The 15494-nt window shown below is 38.2% G+C and overlaps 1 protein-coding gene across 2 annotated transcripts in view; it reads right to left on the bottom strand.

The window, feature by feature from the left end:
- LOC149790345 (cyclin-dependent kinase 14-like) overlaps positions 1 to 2429 on the bottom strand; it is a 127336-nt gene extending 124907 nt beyond the window's left edge. For both annotated transcript variants that reach the window (XM_089972388.1, XM_089972389.1), the window contains exon 1: positions 2183 to 2429. In XM_089972388.1, the coding sequence (XP_089828514.1) occupies positions 2183 to 2231 (49 nt within the window). In that variant the 5' untranslated portion in view covers positions 2232 to 2429. The remainder of the gene's footprint in view (positions 1 to 2182) is intronic.
- Between the last annotated feature and the right edge of the window lie 13065 nt (positions 2430 to 15494).

Below are 15494 nucleotides of genomic sequence, written 5' to 3'. Positions count from 1 at the left end.
AAACTGAAATGCATGGAGATTTTTTTCCACTGTATCATTGAAAATCTTAATGCAGTTGCCACAAAAATTTCAATATTTAAGAATTAATTCATCTTTTCCAAACAGTCACTGATGTCACAAGTTTTGGCATTAAAACTCCCATTAAAAATTATTTGACAAGTATGATAATAATTTAGGATGGATGCATATCAATTTAAGCATTAGTAGAAAACCTTGAATCTTATTGTGGAACATTGACATCTTCATAATCAGCATCATGGATTTTATCAGAGTCCGACTGAATTATTGTTATAAAAGGAGATTTATAATCCTTTAAACAACATTGCAGTTAGCCACCAAACATGGAGTAAGCCTCCGGGTCTTTCTGCCAGCCAGTCCTGGAAACACCCCATACGACCATGCTCTCTGACATCAGGGTAAAAATCATTATATTCAAAACTGACAAGAACTTGGCTCGTGTAACCAGTGGCTAGTTAATAATTAACCATCGTATATTCTTCTTTTTGGTTAAAAGTCAAAGTTGAAAAGATCAAAGATTTCAGAATTGAATGTTAAGTACAAGGATTATAATTGTGGAAAATGGAATTAGACAACCCAGACCAAACTCTATACATGTATACGACATTACGATTAATAATGGTCAAGCATGTTTATCTAGCAATTTCCTTAGAATATCAAACCATATTATAATACAAGATCAAGCACTTCTTAAGTACCAAGAGTAAACAGCTTCTCTTCTTCAATGTTTCATAATAAATCAATAAATAACTGGAATGCCTGACCACAGAACATTTAACATATTACCAATAGAAACGGATATTAAACTACAGTAATGTCTTACTTAACCTAAGAAACTGGTTCTCAATGAAGGCAATACATTTTTCTATTATTTGGTTTTTGATAATTACATTTTAAAAAGATAAATTTAGCACCATGTTTCTTCATAAATGAATGAATTTGTGATACCTACTTTCACCCAATGAACCCTCACTAAGTGGGTCTCATTGATCCCTTCCTGTTCAAAAAGCAGGGTCATAAATAAAAAGCTACATGAATTATATATCTTTAACTGTTTTAAATTTAGTCAAGAAATTCAAAGGCATGTCATGACTATATGCACTTGTGTCATTAATTTTTTAATTTCTGCAATAAATATTAAAATTTACAGTATTATATTGTCAGTCATTGAATAATCAGACTACATTAGTTTTCCACAATTTTCTGCACTATTCAGCACACAATTATTTTAGTGAAAACGAAAACTGTAGAAAAACGTTTGACAGTCTATCTCAACAACTGATTTGGTGTATATAATGCTATAAAATGAATATTTTTTAAAACCATTAATAAATCTGAAACATTAATCACTGTGGTCATTATCTACCTGCCCTGCCTTCCATGATTTGAATTCATCATATTCCAGGCATTGATTTTTATTTTTTTGGACAACCAAATAGCAAAGCCGCTATCAAAACATGGGCACACCATTGCATGGGAAAGTTACGTCATTAACATTTGCTGTCGTGTTATTCTGCTTTACACACACATAATGCATACCTGAGGTCAATAGCCACTGGATTCTTTTCTAAGGGATTAATAATAATAAAAAATATGTGTTTGTTCTAAACAATTTATGTCTAGCTAAAAAGAAGAGGAGAATTATACTTATCATTTGTATACAGAGGTCGAAATACATTTATTAATTAGTCGTGAACCGTCCAATAATCTACTTGAATAACCATACTGATACTCCATAGCAAATCATGTCTTAGACTTGTGTTCTCCGCCACCAGTCATGTCAGGAAAACAAACGTGATATCTATCTAGGTCTGTCATTCTGGTACGTCGTCGCAGTCACCCCTGACAATTACCCGATGTTATTAAATACTATTTCCTGAAAAGTACCGACAATTCTTTCCTTTAGGTTTACAGGCACTGATGGATATAAGTGAAACTATCATAATGTAACGATGATATTCGTCTACAATGTTATAATGGTATCTTCAAATCTACATTTCTTGTCTTCCTTTGTGTTTATTATTTTATATTCTGTATTTTATATCTGATTGTATTTCACATATCTATTTAATAAAATGGGGACGTTAATGGGTATAAATTCAGTAGACATTGTTATTTTGGTTGACATCAAAATTAATCATTTCAGCATGTTTGTGAAACCAACCTTCTTTCATATTCGAACGTCCACAGCTTTTCCTGCTGTCACTTGCCATAATTGTCTGTTAAAATCCCCATACACTGTACAACGACTTCTTCATTTTTTCGTACTGTATCTGAAATCTACCATAACGATGAGTAAGTCACCATTGTTTCATGCAGAATATTTCCGATTTATGAACAGATGTAATTTGTCGCCTTCTCTGTACTTTTTTTATGAATTAATTGACTAAGGAGATCATTAGACTTCCAGTCTGAACAGTTCGAGTGCTTATAAAGAAACCTGCCTTATAATTTATATCCAGGATAAATAGCCTATGCACTACAGAGTTCCATATTAAGGGTTATTTCGTACAGTGTTTGTTTTATACCCTTACTTCGCGACATGGATTATGTATACTAATACATTATGTATACCTATCACACTGTATAAATTATATAATATATTGCTTATAACAAATCAGGACAAAATTGTAGCTGAGTAAATCTTGCGATAAGTGGCAATAATATTAAGTCTGTATCACCCAAAAATATGTTTGCCAAAGGAAATGCTGATGCACTGCAATTGAAAGTTAACGCCTTTGTAACAATTTAATTATTTTAACGATCTAGAAAATAAGAGGAATAACGATGTAGACTGGAAAATAACCGGAAGTTCATAAAATCTTTAAAACTTCAACAGTAAAAAAAAAATGTTCTTTCAGAATTGAGTCAATTAGTAGTCTCGATGCACTGGATTACAAACAACATCAGAACAATAGCCCTTAGCACACACAAAACAGTCTCTGCTAAATCAATGCGTATCAGAGTGGAAAGTTAACAACACAGCGGAAACAGTATGGAACTAAGATTCAAGAAAATGTTTAAAATTCTCCTAACAACTATATTAACTTCAGGATTGGAAACCAAACCTCCGATTCCAAACTTTATGAAAATATATCAACACCAAACAACAAAAACACTAATTCCTGTGCATCTCTCCAATTAAGACAGATCCCAAATTTAAAAAAAAAAAAAACAGATGCAGAGAAAGCAGTAACACTAAATGCCCATTACTGTTGTTTTTGGAGGGTGTTTGGGATTTGGAGTGGGGTCTGGGGAGGGGTGTTGTTTGGGATTTTGTACCACTTGAGTGGCAGGGCTTTACCATATATATTTCCAAAAGAACAAAAGAGTGAATAATACATGGGTAATATGTGTGGAAATTAAAAAATGTGTACACTGTTTAAACACATCAAAAGCTTATACTTACGTATGTACTCGCTTATAAGAGGAATCTAACCGCAAACTGCACAGACCCAGATCTGCCGTTGCATACTGATAAGGCAGATCTGGGTCTGTGCAGTTTGTTAGAAGTAATCGTTAGAACAAAGAACAAAGACCCAATTCTGCAAGCGCAATACGCTACGGTATATCAAGATTTCTGTTGTTTGCAGTTTGAGTCGACTCATGAGCAAGTATATACATTACGTTAGGAACAATCTTCAAAATTTGGACCAGTGCTTATACACTTCTATACACAATCTTTGGACTGGTCTATAGCTAATATATGAACACGTTGAAAACTTCATCTTGCAATGGTCAGGTATGAACGCCCAATTTTACTCACCAGGGTTATTTGCAAAGTTTTGAGCATATTGTATGTTCTAACATCACAGAGCACCGGAATAAATTTTCTTACATATCTGATCAACAACATGCCTTCCGGAAATTACACAGCTGCGAAAACACAACTCTGTTGAGTTATTGACGACTGGACTAAAAATTTAAACAAACGGTTCCACATATGGCTGGTCCACAGTAGCCCTTTCAGTACATTAAGGCATAGTACTTAAACCAGAGGGGGGTTGGGGGGGGTTGGGGGGGGTCTTTTTTTTTCTTTTTCTCCCTTCTTCTTCATATTTCGTTGCTTATTAATGATAATGATTTAAATTTATTCGAAAATAAACTAGGACAGCGGGCACCAAATTGTGCTTGTGATAGAGCCTGAAACGTGCAAGTTGCAACATAATGCAAAGAACATGAACGAAATGTCATAAAACCAATATGTTGTATTCAGCAGAAGCTTCTTCTTTAGAAATCAATAAAAATACAATATTTAGGGGTCGAAAAAACCTTGTGATCCGAAATGGAACTTTCAAATTCAAAACTTATGCACAAAAGAAAATCGTACTTTAGACCTATTAATTCTCAGCTTATCACCTTGCTCAAAAGATGCGAAAGAATTATCTTTCAGGAGTCTAGTTAGAAATATTTTAAACAGTGCGCGAATTTGAAGAAGAAGAAACAAAGTCCAAAACCGAAGAGCCAGGTTTGTATTATCCAATTATGGCTATACCCCGGAAGTACGACCTTAATAATAACTAAGTTGATATGGAAATCATTAAAAGAGAATATAAATTTAAAAATAGATTCATATTTTGTACAATGACATCAGATAAAAAGCAAAAACACCAAACCAAAAAGAATAATAAATCTAAATGAATAAACTTATGATACCGCACGCACGAACTGAGTGTTACAAATTCAGCTTTCAGCCACAAACATCCAAAGACTGGAACTCAGCACCACAAATATTAATCACGACTGCTGAATGCAGATAAATTTAAGTATAAAACTTTTCAAAAGTAGTACCGAAAACTCATGTAACAATCCTCTGGATTAATCATTTTAAAATATCGTGATCATGAAGATTGACTGTCAAAATACAATTTTGTATCGATATAGTCTTTGGTTTGACAGACGACGTTAGATAAAAATTAAAGACATAATAAAGTTTGAAAATGAATTTGATATATCGGCCAATATTGGAAATGACATTTAGAGAGGGTTATTCCAGTCGAAGAACAGCAACAGGAAATAATTCCCTAATTAATATAGGCAATGAAAGAAATTACATCAAACTGAACAGTGCAACTGAGACTGAGATAGTAAGACAAGTTGACACGCCGACTATATTCGATTCTAGTGATCCTAATAATTATACACGTGGAAAGTACCATTAGGTTGGAATGAAAGGTCTCTCCAGATTGATGGCATGAAACAGACAAAGCAATACCAAGTACACTAGAAATTTGTTCACGACCACACGAGGTTATGCTACAGTTTAGACAGGTCAATAGACTTAAATCCAAGAGAGAGATCAGTTGTCTTTAGAAACTGCCATTATCATTTAAAACCAAATTACGTTATTTCCCGTGATTCTGAATATATCGTCGTCACAAGTACAATGAAAGTGAATTTTGTTTGGTCATTAGATGTATGGTAACCGTCATTTATTTTATGTTGTCTTGTATTCCAGTTTTTGGCTCATTGTTTAAATCATTTCTACCATCATAACCAAGAGCTGACGCATGCAGAGAATAAAAGCACCAACCAGCTTGTTTATGCCTTGAGTCAGTAAAGACTTGAGATCGCAATCCTTCATTCAAACAGTTAGGTGTCTAAGTTCTGCTTTCGTTGAATTCTGAAGGATTTTTTGTGTTGTTGTTGTTCCAGTCCTTTTAGTATGTTCGCGTCTCCCTGGTTACATAAAGATAGAACAGTAGGAACATATTGTTACATATTGTAATGTCACCCTCTTAGTAAGAGGGGTGGTTAATTGGATTTGGCTGGCGTTATCTAGAGGATGACCTCCCTCTATACTAAAGCCAGGTGGGAGTGGAAAGACAGAATTTCAACAGAGAATTCAGAAAGGCTATTGGGAAGAAATAATGCAATACGAACCCCCTTAGACAATAAAAATAAAAAAATTTAATCAATAATAATTAACAGAGGCAACCCCAATTCAATCTAAGTTATGTGATCAGAATTAAATAACACTGTCGAATTTGGATTTATTTCATCATAATAACGAGCGGTGAAAAGAGCGCAATGTCCACGACATATTGCGTCACCTTCATCACCAATCTCTATTTGAGCATGTAGTAGGTTTCATCAAAATGTTTATGTTCTCGTCGATCTGTTTCTTTAACTCTGAGATTTTGCCAGCTGTTTCGTTGCCATTATGTTCAATATCAGATTATTAATTGTACATTTATTCTTTCCACTTCCTGATGTATTTTAAACCGCTTTCTTTAAATGCATTCAGTATTTGATTATCAACTTCCCTTATTCAAATCTTTTATTTGCTGGATCAACTTGTTTATATGAGTCATGTAAATTGTTGACACAGTTACGCTGTAGGTTTCAGTCCCTGTTTATTGTTTAAGCTAGAGTTGTCGAGTGAGTTAAAAGAAAGTTTTTTTTTTCAGGATGTGAACAAATGAGAATATAGCTTTCTTGATTTAAGCAGTTTATTTGTATAGATTTTTCTCTTTCAGATCGCTTTTATGAAAGATTGTGTTTCAGTTTCTTTATCTTTTTCTTTTATTTTTTTTTATTTTTATTTTTGTTTGCTTCCTGACATGTTTTATCACGTCTGCATACTCGTAACACCGGTTTGAAATAAATGAGTGGAGAATCTATCCTTGGTTTCATTTTACACATCGTCTCTTCGTGACGAGACTCGTCCCAAAGGAATGATGAAAAAGCCATCTCACCAGGATACGTCAGCTTTATGCTGAATAACAAGGCGTATGATCACCACTTCGGTAGACCTTGTTACCGCAGGTGGCGAAGAAAGTATATAATTCTCAGTGACCATCAGTACTTATTACCTGAGTGCTTATCACGTCACTCTGTGACGAGCCATTCGGCGTAGCAATTGAGCTTAGCGAAGGCTGACGTAACAATTCCATAATTTATTAAAACTTTATTGCAAATGATCTTTTCATTTAGGGCTTTTGAAACAATTATTAGAACTGCTGTGTTGAATCGTGTCATTGTTAGCGGCAAAACTGCTATACCAGAAGCTACTGCATATAAACACAATTCAGCCGTTGATGTATCTGTACGAGATGAGGCTATACCAGAAGCTACTGCATATGAACACAATTCAGCCGTTGATGTATCTGTACGAGATGAGACTTTTGCCATACTTGCCTCTAACCATTTTAAATCTCTTATTTACGTTTTATTTGTTCTCATGCTTTCTTAATGTTTTGATCTCTTTGATCAAATATTTTTTTTTTCTCAATAGATTGTCGCAGACGTCGTCCGGTAAAGACCAGTTACTTGTTTATTTAGCCAGATTTCCTCTAGTCTTATGTCTCTGTTTATTGGTAATAATGCAGTATGATAGGTTCTTCCTAGTTTAAGATACCTCTCAAATGTAAATAATCGTTGTTAGTAAGTAATGAGTAACCATATTCATTTATTTACTTGTGATGATGATGATGATGATGATGATGATTACTATTATTATTATTATTATTATTATTATTATTTTCAACTAACTCTTGAATGGGACTAAATTTAAATATAAAATAACTGCCAAATGTATCAGTGTTCATTATGAGCATATACTATGAATGCCTCACACGGATGGTGTTGGACTGGAATGACGATCAGTCGCTTCATTTTGGCAAGTCAATTAAGGGAAATCATACCGTTGAGAAGTAATAGTTCATTTAAAGCATGGAAGATTTATCTCCCATACATGAAAGATATCTAACTCGGTATCTTGTCACAACAAAGGAAAGAATGGAAATCATGTTAGTTTTAAACGAATTTTGTTATATTATAGCTATACGTTTGTCATACGCAGAGATGTATCTTTTATTTAATTACTGTTCAAGTTCAAATGGATCATCAAATCGACAACCATTAAAAATATCGCTGTACGATTTCAGGATAGTTTTCGCCAAATATATTTTGATATCATTTTACAGATAAATAGAGGATAAGATGTAAGGAAACATTTCAGACCGTAATATCTTTAAACCAAATATTTCAACAGTACTAAAATAAAAATATATACTATTTCAAATACATATAAAGGCTTGAAAAGTAAAATCAACGATACTTAAACAAAATGAGGTCATGGGATCCATCCATAGCATCTAAATATAACATTTTGTCTTCTTTTCTTAAATAACTAATCAGTCATCTCGCTTACAAGACAGTTGGACAAAGTGAAAAAGGTATGGATCGACAGTACAGAAGCAAGAGAGGGTCAATTCTCACTTACTACGTGAAGGTTTTTCCACTTTCTTTGCACACAGAAAATAGTTACATTAAAACAATCCATATATTTGATTTGAAATATATTTGTATCGAATTCTAACTACATTCAGTACCAGATACATTCCCTTATGGCAATCGCTACCATAAAGAAAAATGATAATAAATTTCTGCAAGAACAAGCTATTTCGTTTGATGTTTTTCTAAATGTCACAAAAGTATTTAAAAAATGGTGAAGACTTTAATATTTTTTTAAACCCATGTAAGTGTAAAATTATTTTACAACAGCACCAATAAATATACCGGAAGTAGTAAAGTGGGTCACTTTAGCGTCAAGGGGAATTAGCATTAAAAAACACCCTGGGTCACTTTGGCGTCAATGGGAAATTTAACATTACGAAAACCCCTGGGTCACTTTGGCGTCAAGGGAAATTTAACATGGGAATAGAGTTTGGGTCTGTTGAGCGACAAGGGAAATTAACATGGGGAATAAATCGTGGGTCTGTTGAGCAACAAGGGAAATTTAACATGGGAGAAAAAAAGCAATTCTATTGACAAGGGGAATTGAACATGGGATTTTTTTATTTTTTTTAAAAAAATAAAAAAAATAAAAAAAGGGGTAGGCAATTAAAAGTCGATCTCTTTTCGAGAAATGTGGGTGGCCCTGAAAAGGGCCTTTGGGTTTATATATGCCCTTAACATGAAGGGCATCTGTGACTTCTTCTTGTCCTTAGGCTTCGTCTCACTGTAGGACCGTAAATCAGGACTCTTTTGAGGCATCCTTGCCTCTCCACGTAAATCCTACGTATCCATAGGTTGCTGGCGGTCCTATGGACAACTGTCCATTCGGATCGGACATACATCGGTATGTCCGTCCTGAACATCATTGTTGACACAAGGGTGGAAGATTCAACGTCAGTCCACATGCTGAGGCGACGAGAACAGGTAAATCAATGCAGTGAACTGCGCTTATTTATAGGTAGAGGAAGGATTGAAACGGATTGAGTTCATTGACCAATCCAAACACGCGTTACAAAATTCAGTCAGCTCGCATCCAATCCGAAGAGAACAGTCTGTGACGTCACGTGGTCTATATAGATTCGCTACCGCCTGTGTGCAGTCAATCGATGCGAGACAGTGATTCAACATGAAGGAAACTCAGAAAACGATCCATTGGGATGCACCAGCAGTGGAGACCACACAAGGGAACCCGGACTTACTTTCAGAAGAGGTACGTTGGGATTTTGTGGATTTTCTTACCTCGCAAGAATTTGTTCCGGAACCTTCGTCACCTTCATTACCACACGTGGAGAATTTTAGACAGAGACAGAAAGAAGAATTGGAGAAATTTATACAACGACAAAAGGAAGCGGAACAAGCTTTTCTTTTACAGCAACAACAGCAAGAAGAGGTAAGAAAAAAACAGGAACAACAACAACAAGAAGCAGCAGCAAAGAAACAAGAGGGTGAAAATCAAACGGTCACGGTACTGTTAGACATTTTAGCGGAGTTAAGAAGTCTGAAACAAATGTATCAGACTTCTTTATCACGACCGAAGAGAATACGACCTTTCCGAGCTAAACACGCCAACCCTGTGACTAAGCCTACCGTACCACCCTTAGTGATTTCAACCCAATCATCATCATCAGAAGTAGGCCTCGGCCGTGGCAAAGGCTTAAGGCAGTTAAAGTTGATTGCTTAAACTCACCCCTACACCAAAAACCAAAGGCCCTTTTCAGGGCCACCCACTTCTCTCGAAAAGAGATAGACTTTCAATTGCCAATAACTCAAAAAAAAAAAAAAAAAAAAAAAAAACATTTTACCCCTATAGTACGTATATATGAGTGCGTGAGTGTAGCTGCTTATTTAAAATCAAAACTCAAAGACACTTATCTTTTTATACCTAATTTATTCTTTTATCAATAGTTACAATCCAATTCACAATTCACAACAGAGCACTTTAAAAAGTACATTCACTTCTTCTGTCTCACTGTTTAGTTTCTCTGTTTTTTAAATTTCTTCACCGTCATAGTCTTTTCCTCCTCTTCCTCCTCACTTTCTTCCCTTCTTCTTTTCTTCTCCTGTTTCTTTTTCTTCACCTGTCTGCTATCTTCCTCCTCTTCTTCCTCTGAAGAATCCCTCTATTCTTCTGACTCCTCTTGTTTCTATTTTGGGCAATCTGGAGACCAATGTCCTTTTTCTTGACAATAATAACAGGTATCTTGACTTTTGTCTCTTTTAACCCCTGTTTTTCTTTTTTGACGGTCTGGACACTCTGAAGACCAATGCCCTTTCTTTTGACAGATATAGCAAGTATCTTCACTTTTATCTCGAAAGGAAGGAGATTAGTCCGTCGGCTGGTCTGAAGAAAATTTTCGGATGACCCTAGCAAAGCTCTGATGAAACGTTCGATCTGTCTAGTCTCTTCCATCGTTGTGCTCGGTTTGAGAGTGAAATGAATAGTGAAAGGACAAGACACACACCCTTTTATATACGCTGGTTTGCTAGGACTATAAATTAGTCCATGGTGTTTAAACTTTAGTCATTTGACGTTTTGCTTTCAAGATGAAACGATCCAATTCACTTGAGAAGAAAGAAGAAGAAAGTAAGAGGCAGAAACGTGATCTATCGCCTCGTACCAGAGCTGAAGTCTTGGCACAAATTCATGCCAGTGATTTTGAAGAGGACATGAGTGAACCAGAATCCAAACCCTCTAAACAAAGTTCACCACCCTTAGTTAACCCTGAAAAGTACTATTCCATTCGAGAGACAGAAAAGCGCTCCTCTAGAAAATTTAGAACCACGGCTTACAAATACACGGTGAAGTTTAAAGATTTCAAGTCCGAAATGCCGTTAGAGAGAGCAGAAGGGTTCATCACCGGGGTGTGGGATTCTTTGCTCACCACACTCAAGCGACAATGTCAACCCAAAGAAGACGATCGGTTGAGACTTTCCATACAACACGACGGTTTGAAATCCCCTGTTTGCATCGAGTTTAGCACTCCTGCAGAATTGACTGCTTCCAAAGTCATGGACAAGATTCAACACGTACAACAATCCAATGACCAGTTTGACATCACCGATGGAAAAGCCACACTGGACATGACCCACGTCTCTCCTCCTCAAGGGACTGGCCGCAAAAAAGTCTTATTGATGAACGACCTTCGCAACACCAAAAAGAGTCTCGTCCGAATTCACAACCCTCAAGACCAGATGTGTTTAGCCAGGGCCATCGTGGTGGGACGAACCTATGTTAACAAGAATGACACGGTAGAATGGAAAAGAGCCTGGAAAACTATTCAACAATCCGACCGAGCCAAACAACGAAGTGAAGCAGAACTCCTGTTACAACAAGCCGGACTGTCCAAAGACAAACCCTGTGGCATTCCTGAGATGCAAAAATTGCAAGATGCCCTAGCTCCACGATACACCTTGAAAGTGCACCCTCAAGAAGTGCGCGGACCTCTGTTGTTTCGAGGGAAAGACTTTAAGGACGGAAAATACATTCATGTCTATTATCACGATGACCATATCGATACCATTACCAGTATCACCGGATTCCTGGGATATGTTTATTACTGTGAGAAATGTGACCATGGTTATAACAATCGAGAGCAACAAAAGCATTGTGGATTGAAATGCTTAGGATGTTTGGCCTCTCCACCCTGTCTGAGCGAAGGACCAGTGCCTTGTTCAACTTGTCTGCGCACGTTTGTCAGCCCTACCTGTTACCAACAACATTTGAAGACGCAAGGTTCACAGCAGAAATGTGCTTGTCAACTGCTGAGATTGTGCCCTACGTGTGGGCAAGGCATACGTACCAATAATGCCAAGGCACACGTATGTTCAGGAAAGAAAAAATGTCACATTTGTCACCACATCGTGGACTTGGAACACCAATGCTACGTGCAAAAATACCAACCCCCACCAGAGAAAGAGGACGGTCGCAAGAAGAAAGGCAATTTCATCTTTTTCGATTTCGAATGCATCCAAGAGACTGGCATTCACGTTCCTAATTTCTGCGTGGCTCATCGCGCGTGCGAGAAGTGCATTCAGGAACCTATCTTCAGTCATTGCCCTCACTGCAGCAAGATTTCTGGAGGACGTGACCCCATCGACAAGACGTGGAGCCAAGAGAACATCGAACGTTACGGAGATTGTCATCGTCATGCCACGGTGATGGCTCACAGTTTCTCCGGATACGATGGACAGTTTCTTTTGAGATACTATACGGAACAAGGCACCCAGCGTCCTAAAGTGACTTTGAACGGAGCCAAAATCATTTTCATGCAAGTGGGACAAGTACAGTTTAAAGATTCGATGAGTTACTTGGCCATGCCTTTGAGCCGAATGCCTAAAACGTTTGGAATGACAGAAATGGCTAAAAGGTACTTTCCACACTTTTTCAATACGGAAGCCAATCATCACGCCGTTCTACCCCATTTACCTGAGGCTCACTATTACAACCCCGACAACATGCGTACCGAACAACGAGAAGCTTTCTACGCTTGGTACCAGGCTCTCGCCTCCGACTCTTTCGACTTTCAGGAAGAAATGTTAAAGTATTGTCGTTCCGACGTGGACATTTTACGACGTTGCTGTGGAAAATTTCGAGAACTGTTCATGGAACACGGAGGGGTCGATCCATTGAAAGAAGTTTGCACCATTGCCAAAGCGTGTTCCTTAGTGTACCGGCAACGATTCATGCCTGAAAACACCGTAGCTATCAGTCCTCAAACGACCAACTATGTCAAACGTCAATACTCGGTCAAAGCCCTACGCTGGTTACATTACTTGTGCGACAAGGAAGACAAGTGGATTCAGCATTCCGGCAACAGAGGGGGCGAAAAGACCATCGGAACGCATTCGGTCGATGGCTGGGACTTAGAAAACCTCAAGATCGTGTACGAGTTTAACGGCTGCTTATTTCACGGATGTCCCGTCTGTTGTCCTGACCGTGGCACTAAAAATCAGTTTTTACAACGAACCATGGAAGACTTGTACCAGGCCACTTGTCAGCGACGCCTAAAGTTAGAACAGGAAGGATACCAAGTGGTGGAAATGTGGGAACACGAATACGATCACCGTTTGAAAACCGATCCCGAGTTTAAACGCCTCGTGGAAAGTTACCAGTTCATGGACCCGCTGAACCCGAGGGATAGTTTGTACGGAGGAAGGACCAATGCCACCTGTTTGCTGTACCAAGCCGACGAAGAGAAAGGAGAAGAATCAAATACTTGTACGTGTGTTCGCTGTATCCCTACGTGTGCAAATAGTGTCGCTTTCCTGTAGGGCACCCACAATTGTTCACGGAACACATCGACCTGAAAAACATTCGACAATACAAAGGCTTGATCAAGTGCAAAGTTTTGCCTCCCAAGGACTTGTACCATCCCGTCTTACCTCACCATTGCCAAGGCAAACTGATGTTTCCTTTGTGCCGTACTTGTGCCGAAACGTACAACCAAGATCAACCTTGTCAGCACACCCAGGAAGAACGGGCTTTGACGGGAACCTGGGTCAGCGTAGAATTGTTCAAAGCTCTGGACATGGGATACCAACTGTTAGAAGTGTACGAAATTTGGCACTTTCCCAAGACACAACAATATCACAAGGGTGACCCTACTCAGAAAGGCATTTTCGCCGACTACGTGGATGCCTTTTTGAAACTAAAACAAGAAGCCAGTGGCTATCCTTCCTGGTGTCACACTCCCGAAGACCAAAAGACATTCAAAGAGAAATACTGGGCACAAGAAGGCATTACTTTAGATCACATCGAGAAAAACGAAGGCAGGCGATCGTTTCCCAAAGTGATGTTAAACTGCTTGTGGGGTAAAATGGTACAACGTCCCTGTTTACCCAAGACGGAATATTTGACAGAACCTTCCCGCTACTTTCAGATGATTCACGACAAAACCAAATTCATGAAACACGTGGACTTCGTTCGCGAGGATTTGATCTTGGTCAATTACGAAGAAGATCTGGACTTTGTACAAGACGACCCTTTTGGAAATGTCATCATTGCGGCTTACGTGACAGCTCATGCTCTCTTAAAATTGTACGAAGCTTTAGAACTGTTAGGGGAACGCGTCCTGTACTTTGACACGGACAGTTGCATTTACATCCATCACCCGAGTCAACAGCACCCTGACATCGAAGGAGACCGTTTAGGAGCCTGGACAGACGAGCATCCCGACAACAAGATTCTAAGTTTCGTCAGTGGCGGTCCAAAAAATTACGGCTACGAATACCGCGTCCCACAAGGAGAAGTGCACACGAAGTGTAAAGTGAAAGTATTGACTCTGAATTATCGTACCAGTCGTGTGGTCAACTTTGGGGTATTGAAAGAAGCCGTGCAATCTGGAGAGGATGAACACTTTAAAGTGACCACCTATCAACCGAACAAGATTGTACGTTTACCCACTCACCACATCGTCAGTCGACCCTTGGAAAAAGTCTGTCAAATCGTGTACCAGAAGCGAGTGCGACTTCCCAATCATTTCACCTTGCGTATGGACACGCCGGTATTGGACTGTATATAAAAAAAGGAACCCTAGGCAAGATCGATAGTTCATTGTGACTACCAGGACCAAGTGAACAAGATGAATACTTTCAGAGAAATACACAATAAGTTCAGAAGGGCACAATTCAAGTGTGGGGCTTCTGAAGTGGAATGCGATTGTGAGCCTTGCGACTTTTCAACCTGTGTTAGTGACAGTACCAGAAGAACCCGTCACCCAGGACAGGACTGTCGTGGACATCCCTGAAAGACCCTTTCGGGAGAACACTTGTGTGACCTTACCCCTTATAGAACTGGTCAGAACATTACCCAAAACATGTTGTACAGACACTTGTTTTTATTCCATGTTGATGGGTTTCATGTGCCTTTTATCGTTGTACTTAAGCCTTTGGCTTTTATGTATTTTTGTCTTTCGTGTTCATGTTTAAAACATTCAATAAACGTGTCCTGAAAAAAGTATATAAACTCTTGTCTTGTTTGTTTTCGTATCACAAGTGACATTCCTCACTATGGCTACCTCTGCTGTCTCTGCTCCCTCTTCCTCCACTGTCAAAGTCATCGACGAACACTTAGATCGTACCAGTTGGGAGGCTTTGTATCTTCGCCATCCCTTTAACATGCTCATTGCTGGACCTAGCGGTTCAGGCAAAACCGAATTCGTCAAACGTTTGATCCAACATAAACATCATTTGATCGATCGACCACCTCAGCGCATCGTGTGGTGTTACAAAGAGTG

This window comes from Sinohyriopsis cumingii, chromosome 10, assembly GCF_028554795.1.
Source record: "Sinohyriopsis cumingii isolate HCF-2022 chromosome 10, ASM2855479v2, whole genome shotgun sequence".
Taxonomy (NCBI): domain Eukaryota; kingdom Metazoa; phylum Mollusca; class Bivalvia; order Unionida; family Unionidae; genus Sinohyriopsis; species Sinohyriopsis cumingii.
This window is presented reverse-complemented; position numbering and strand designations above follow the sequence as displayed.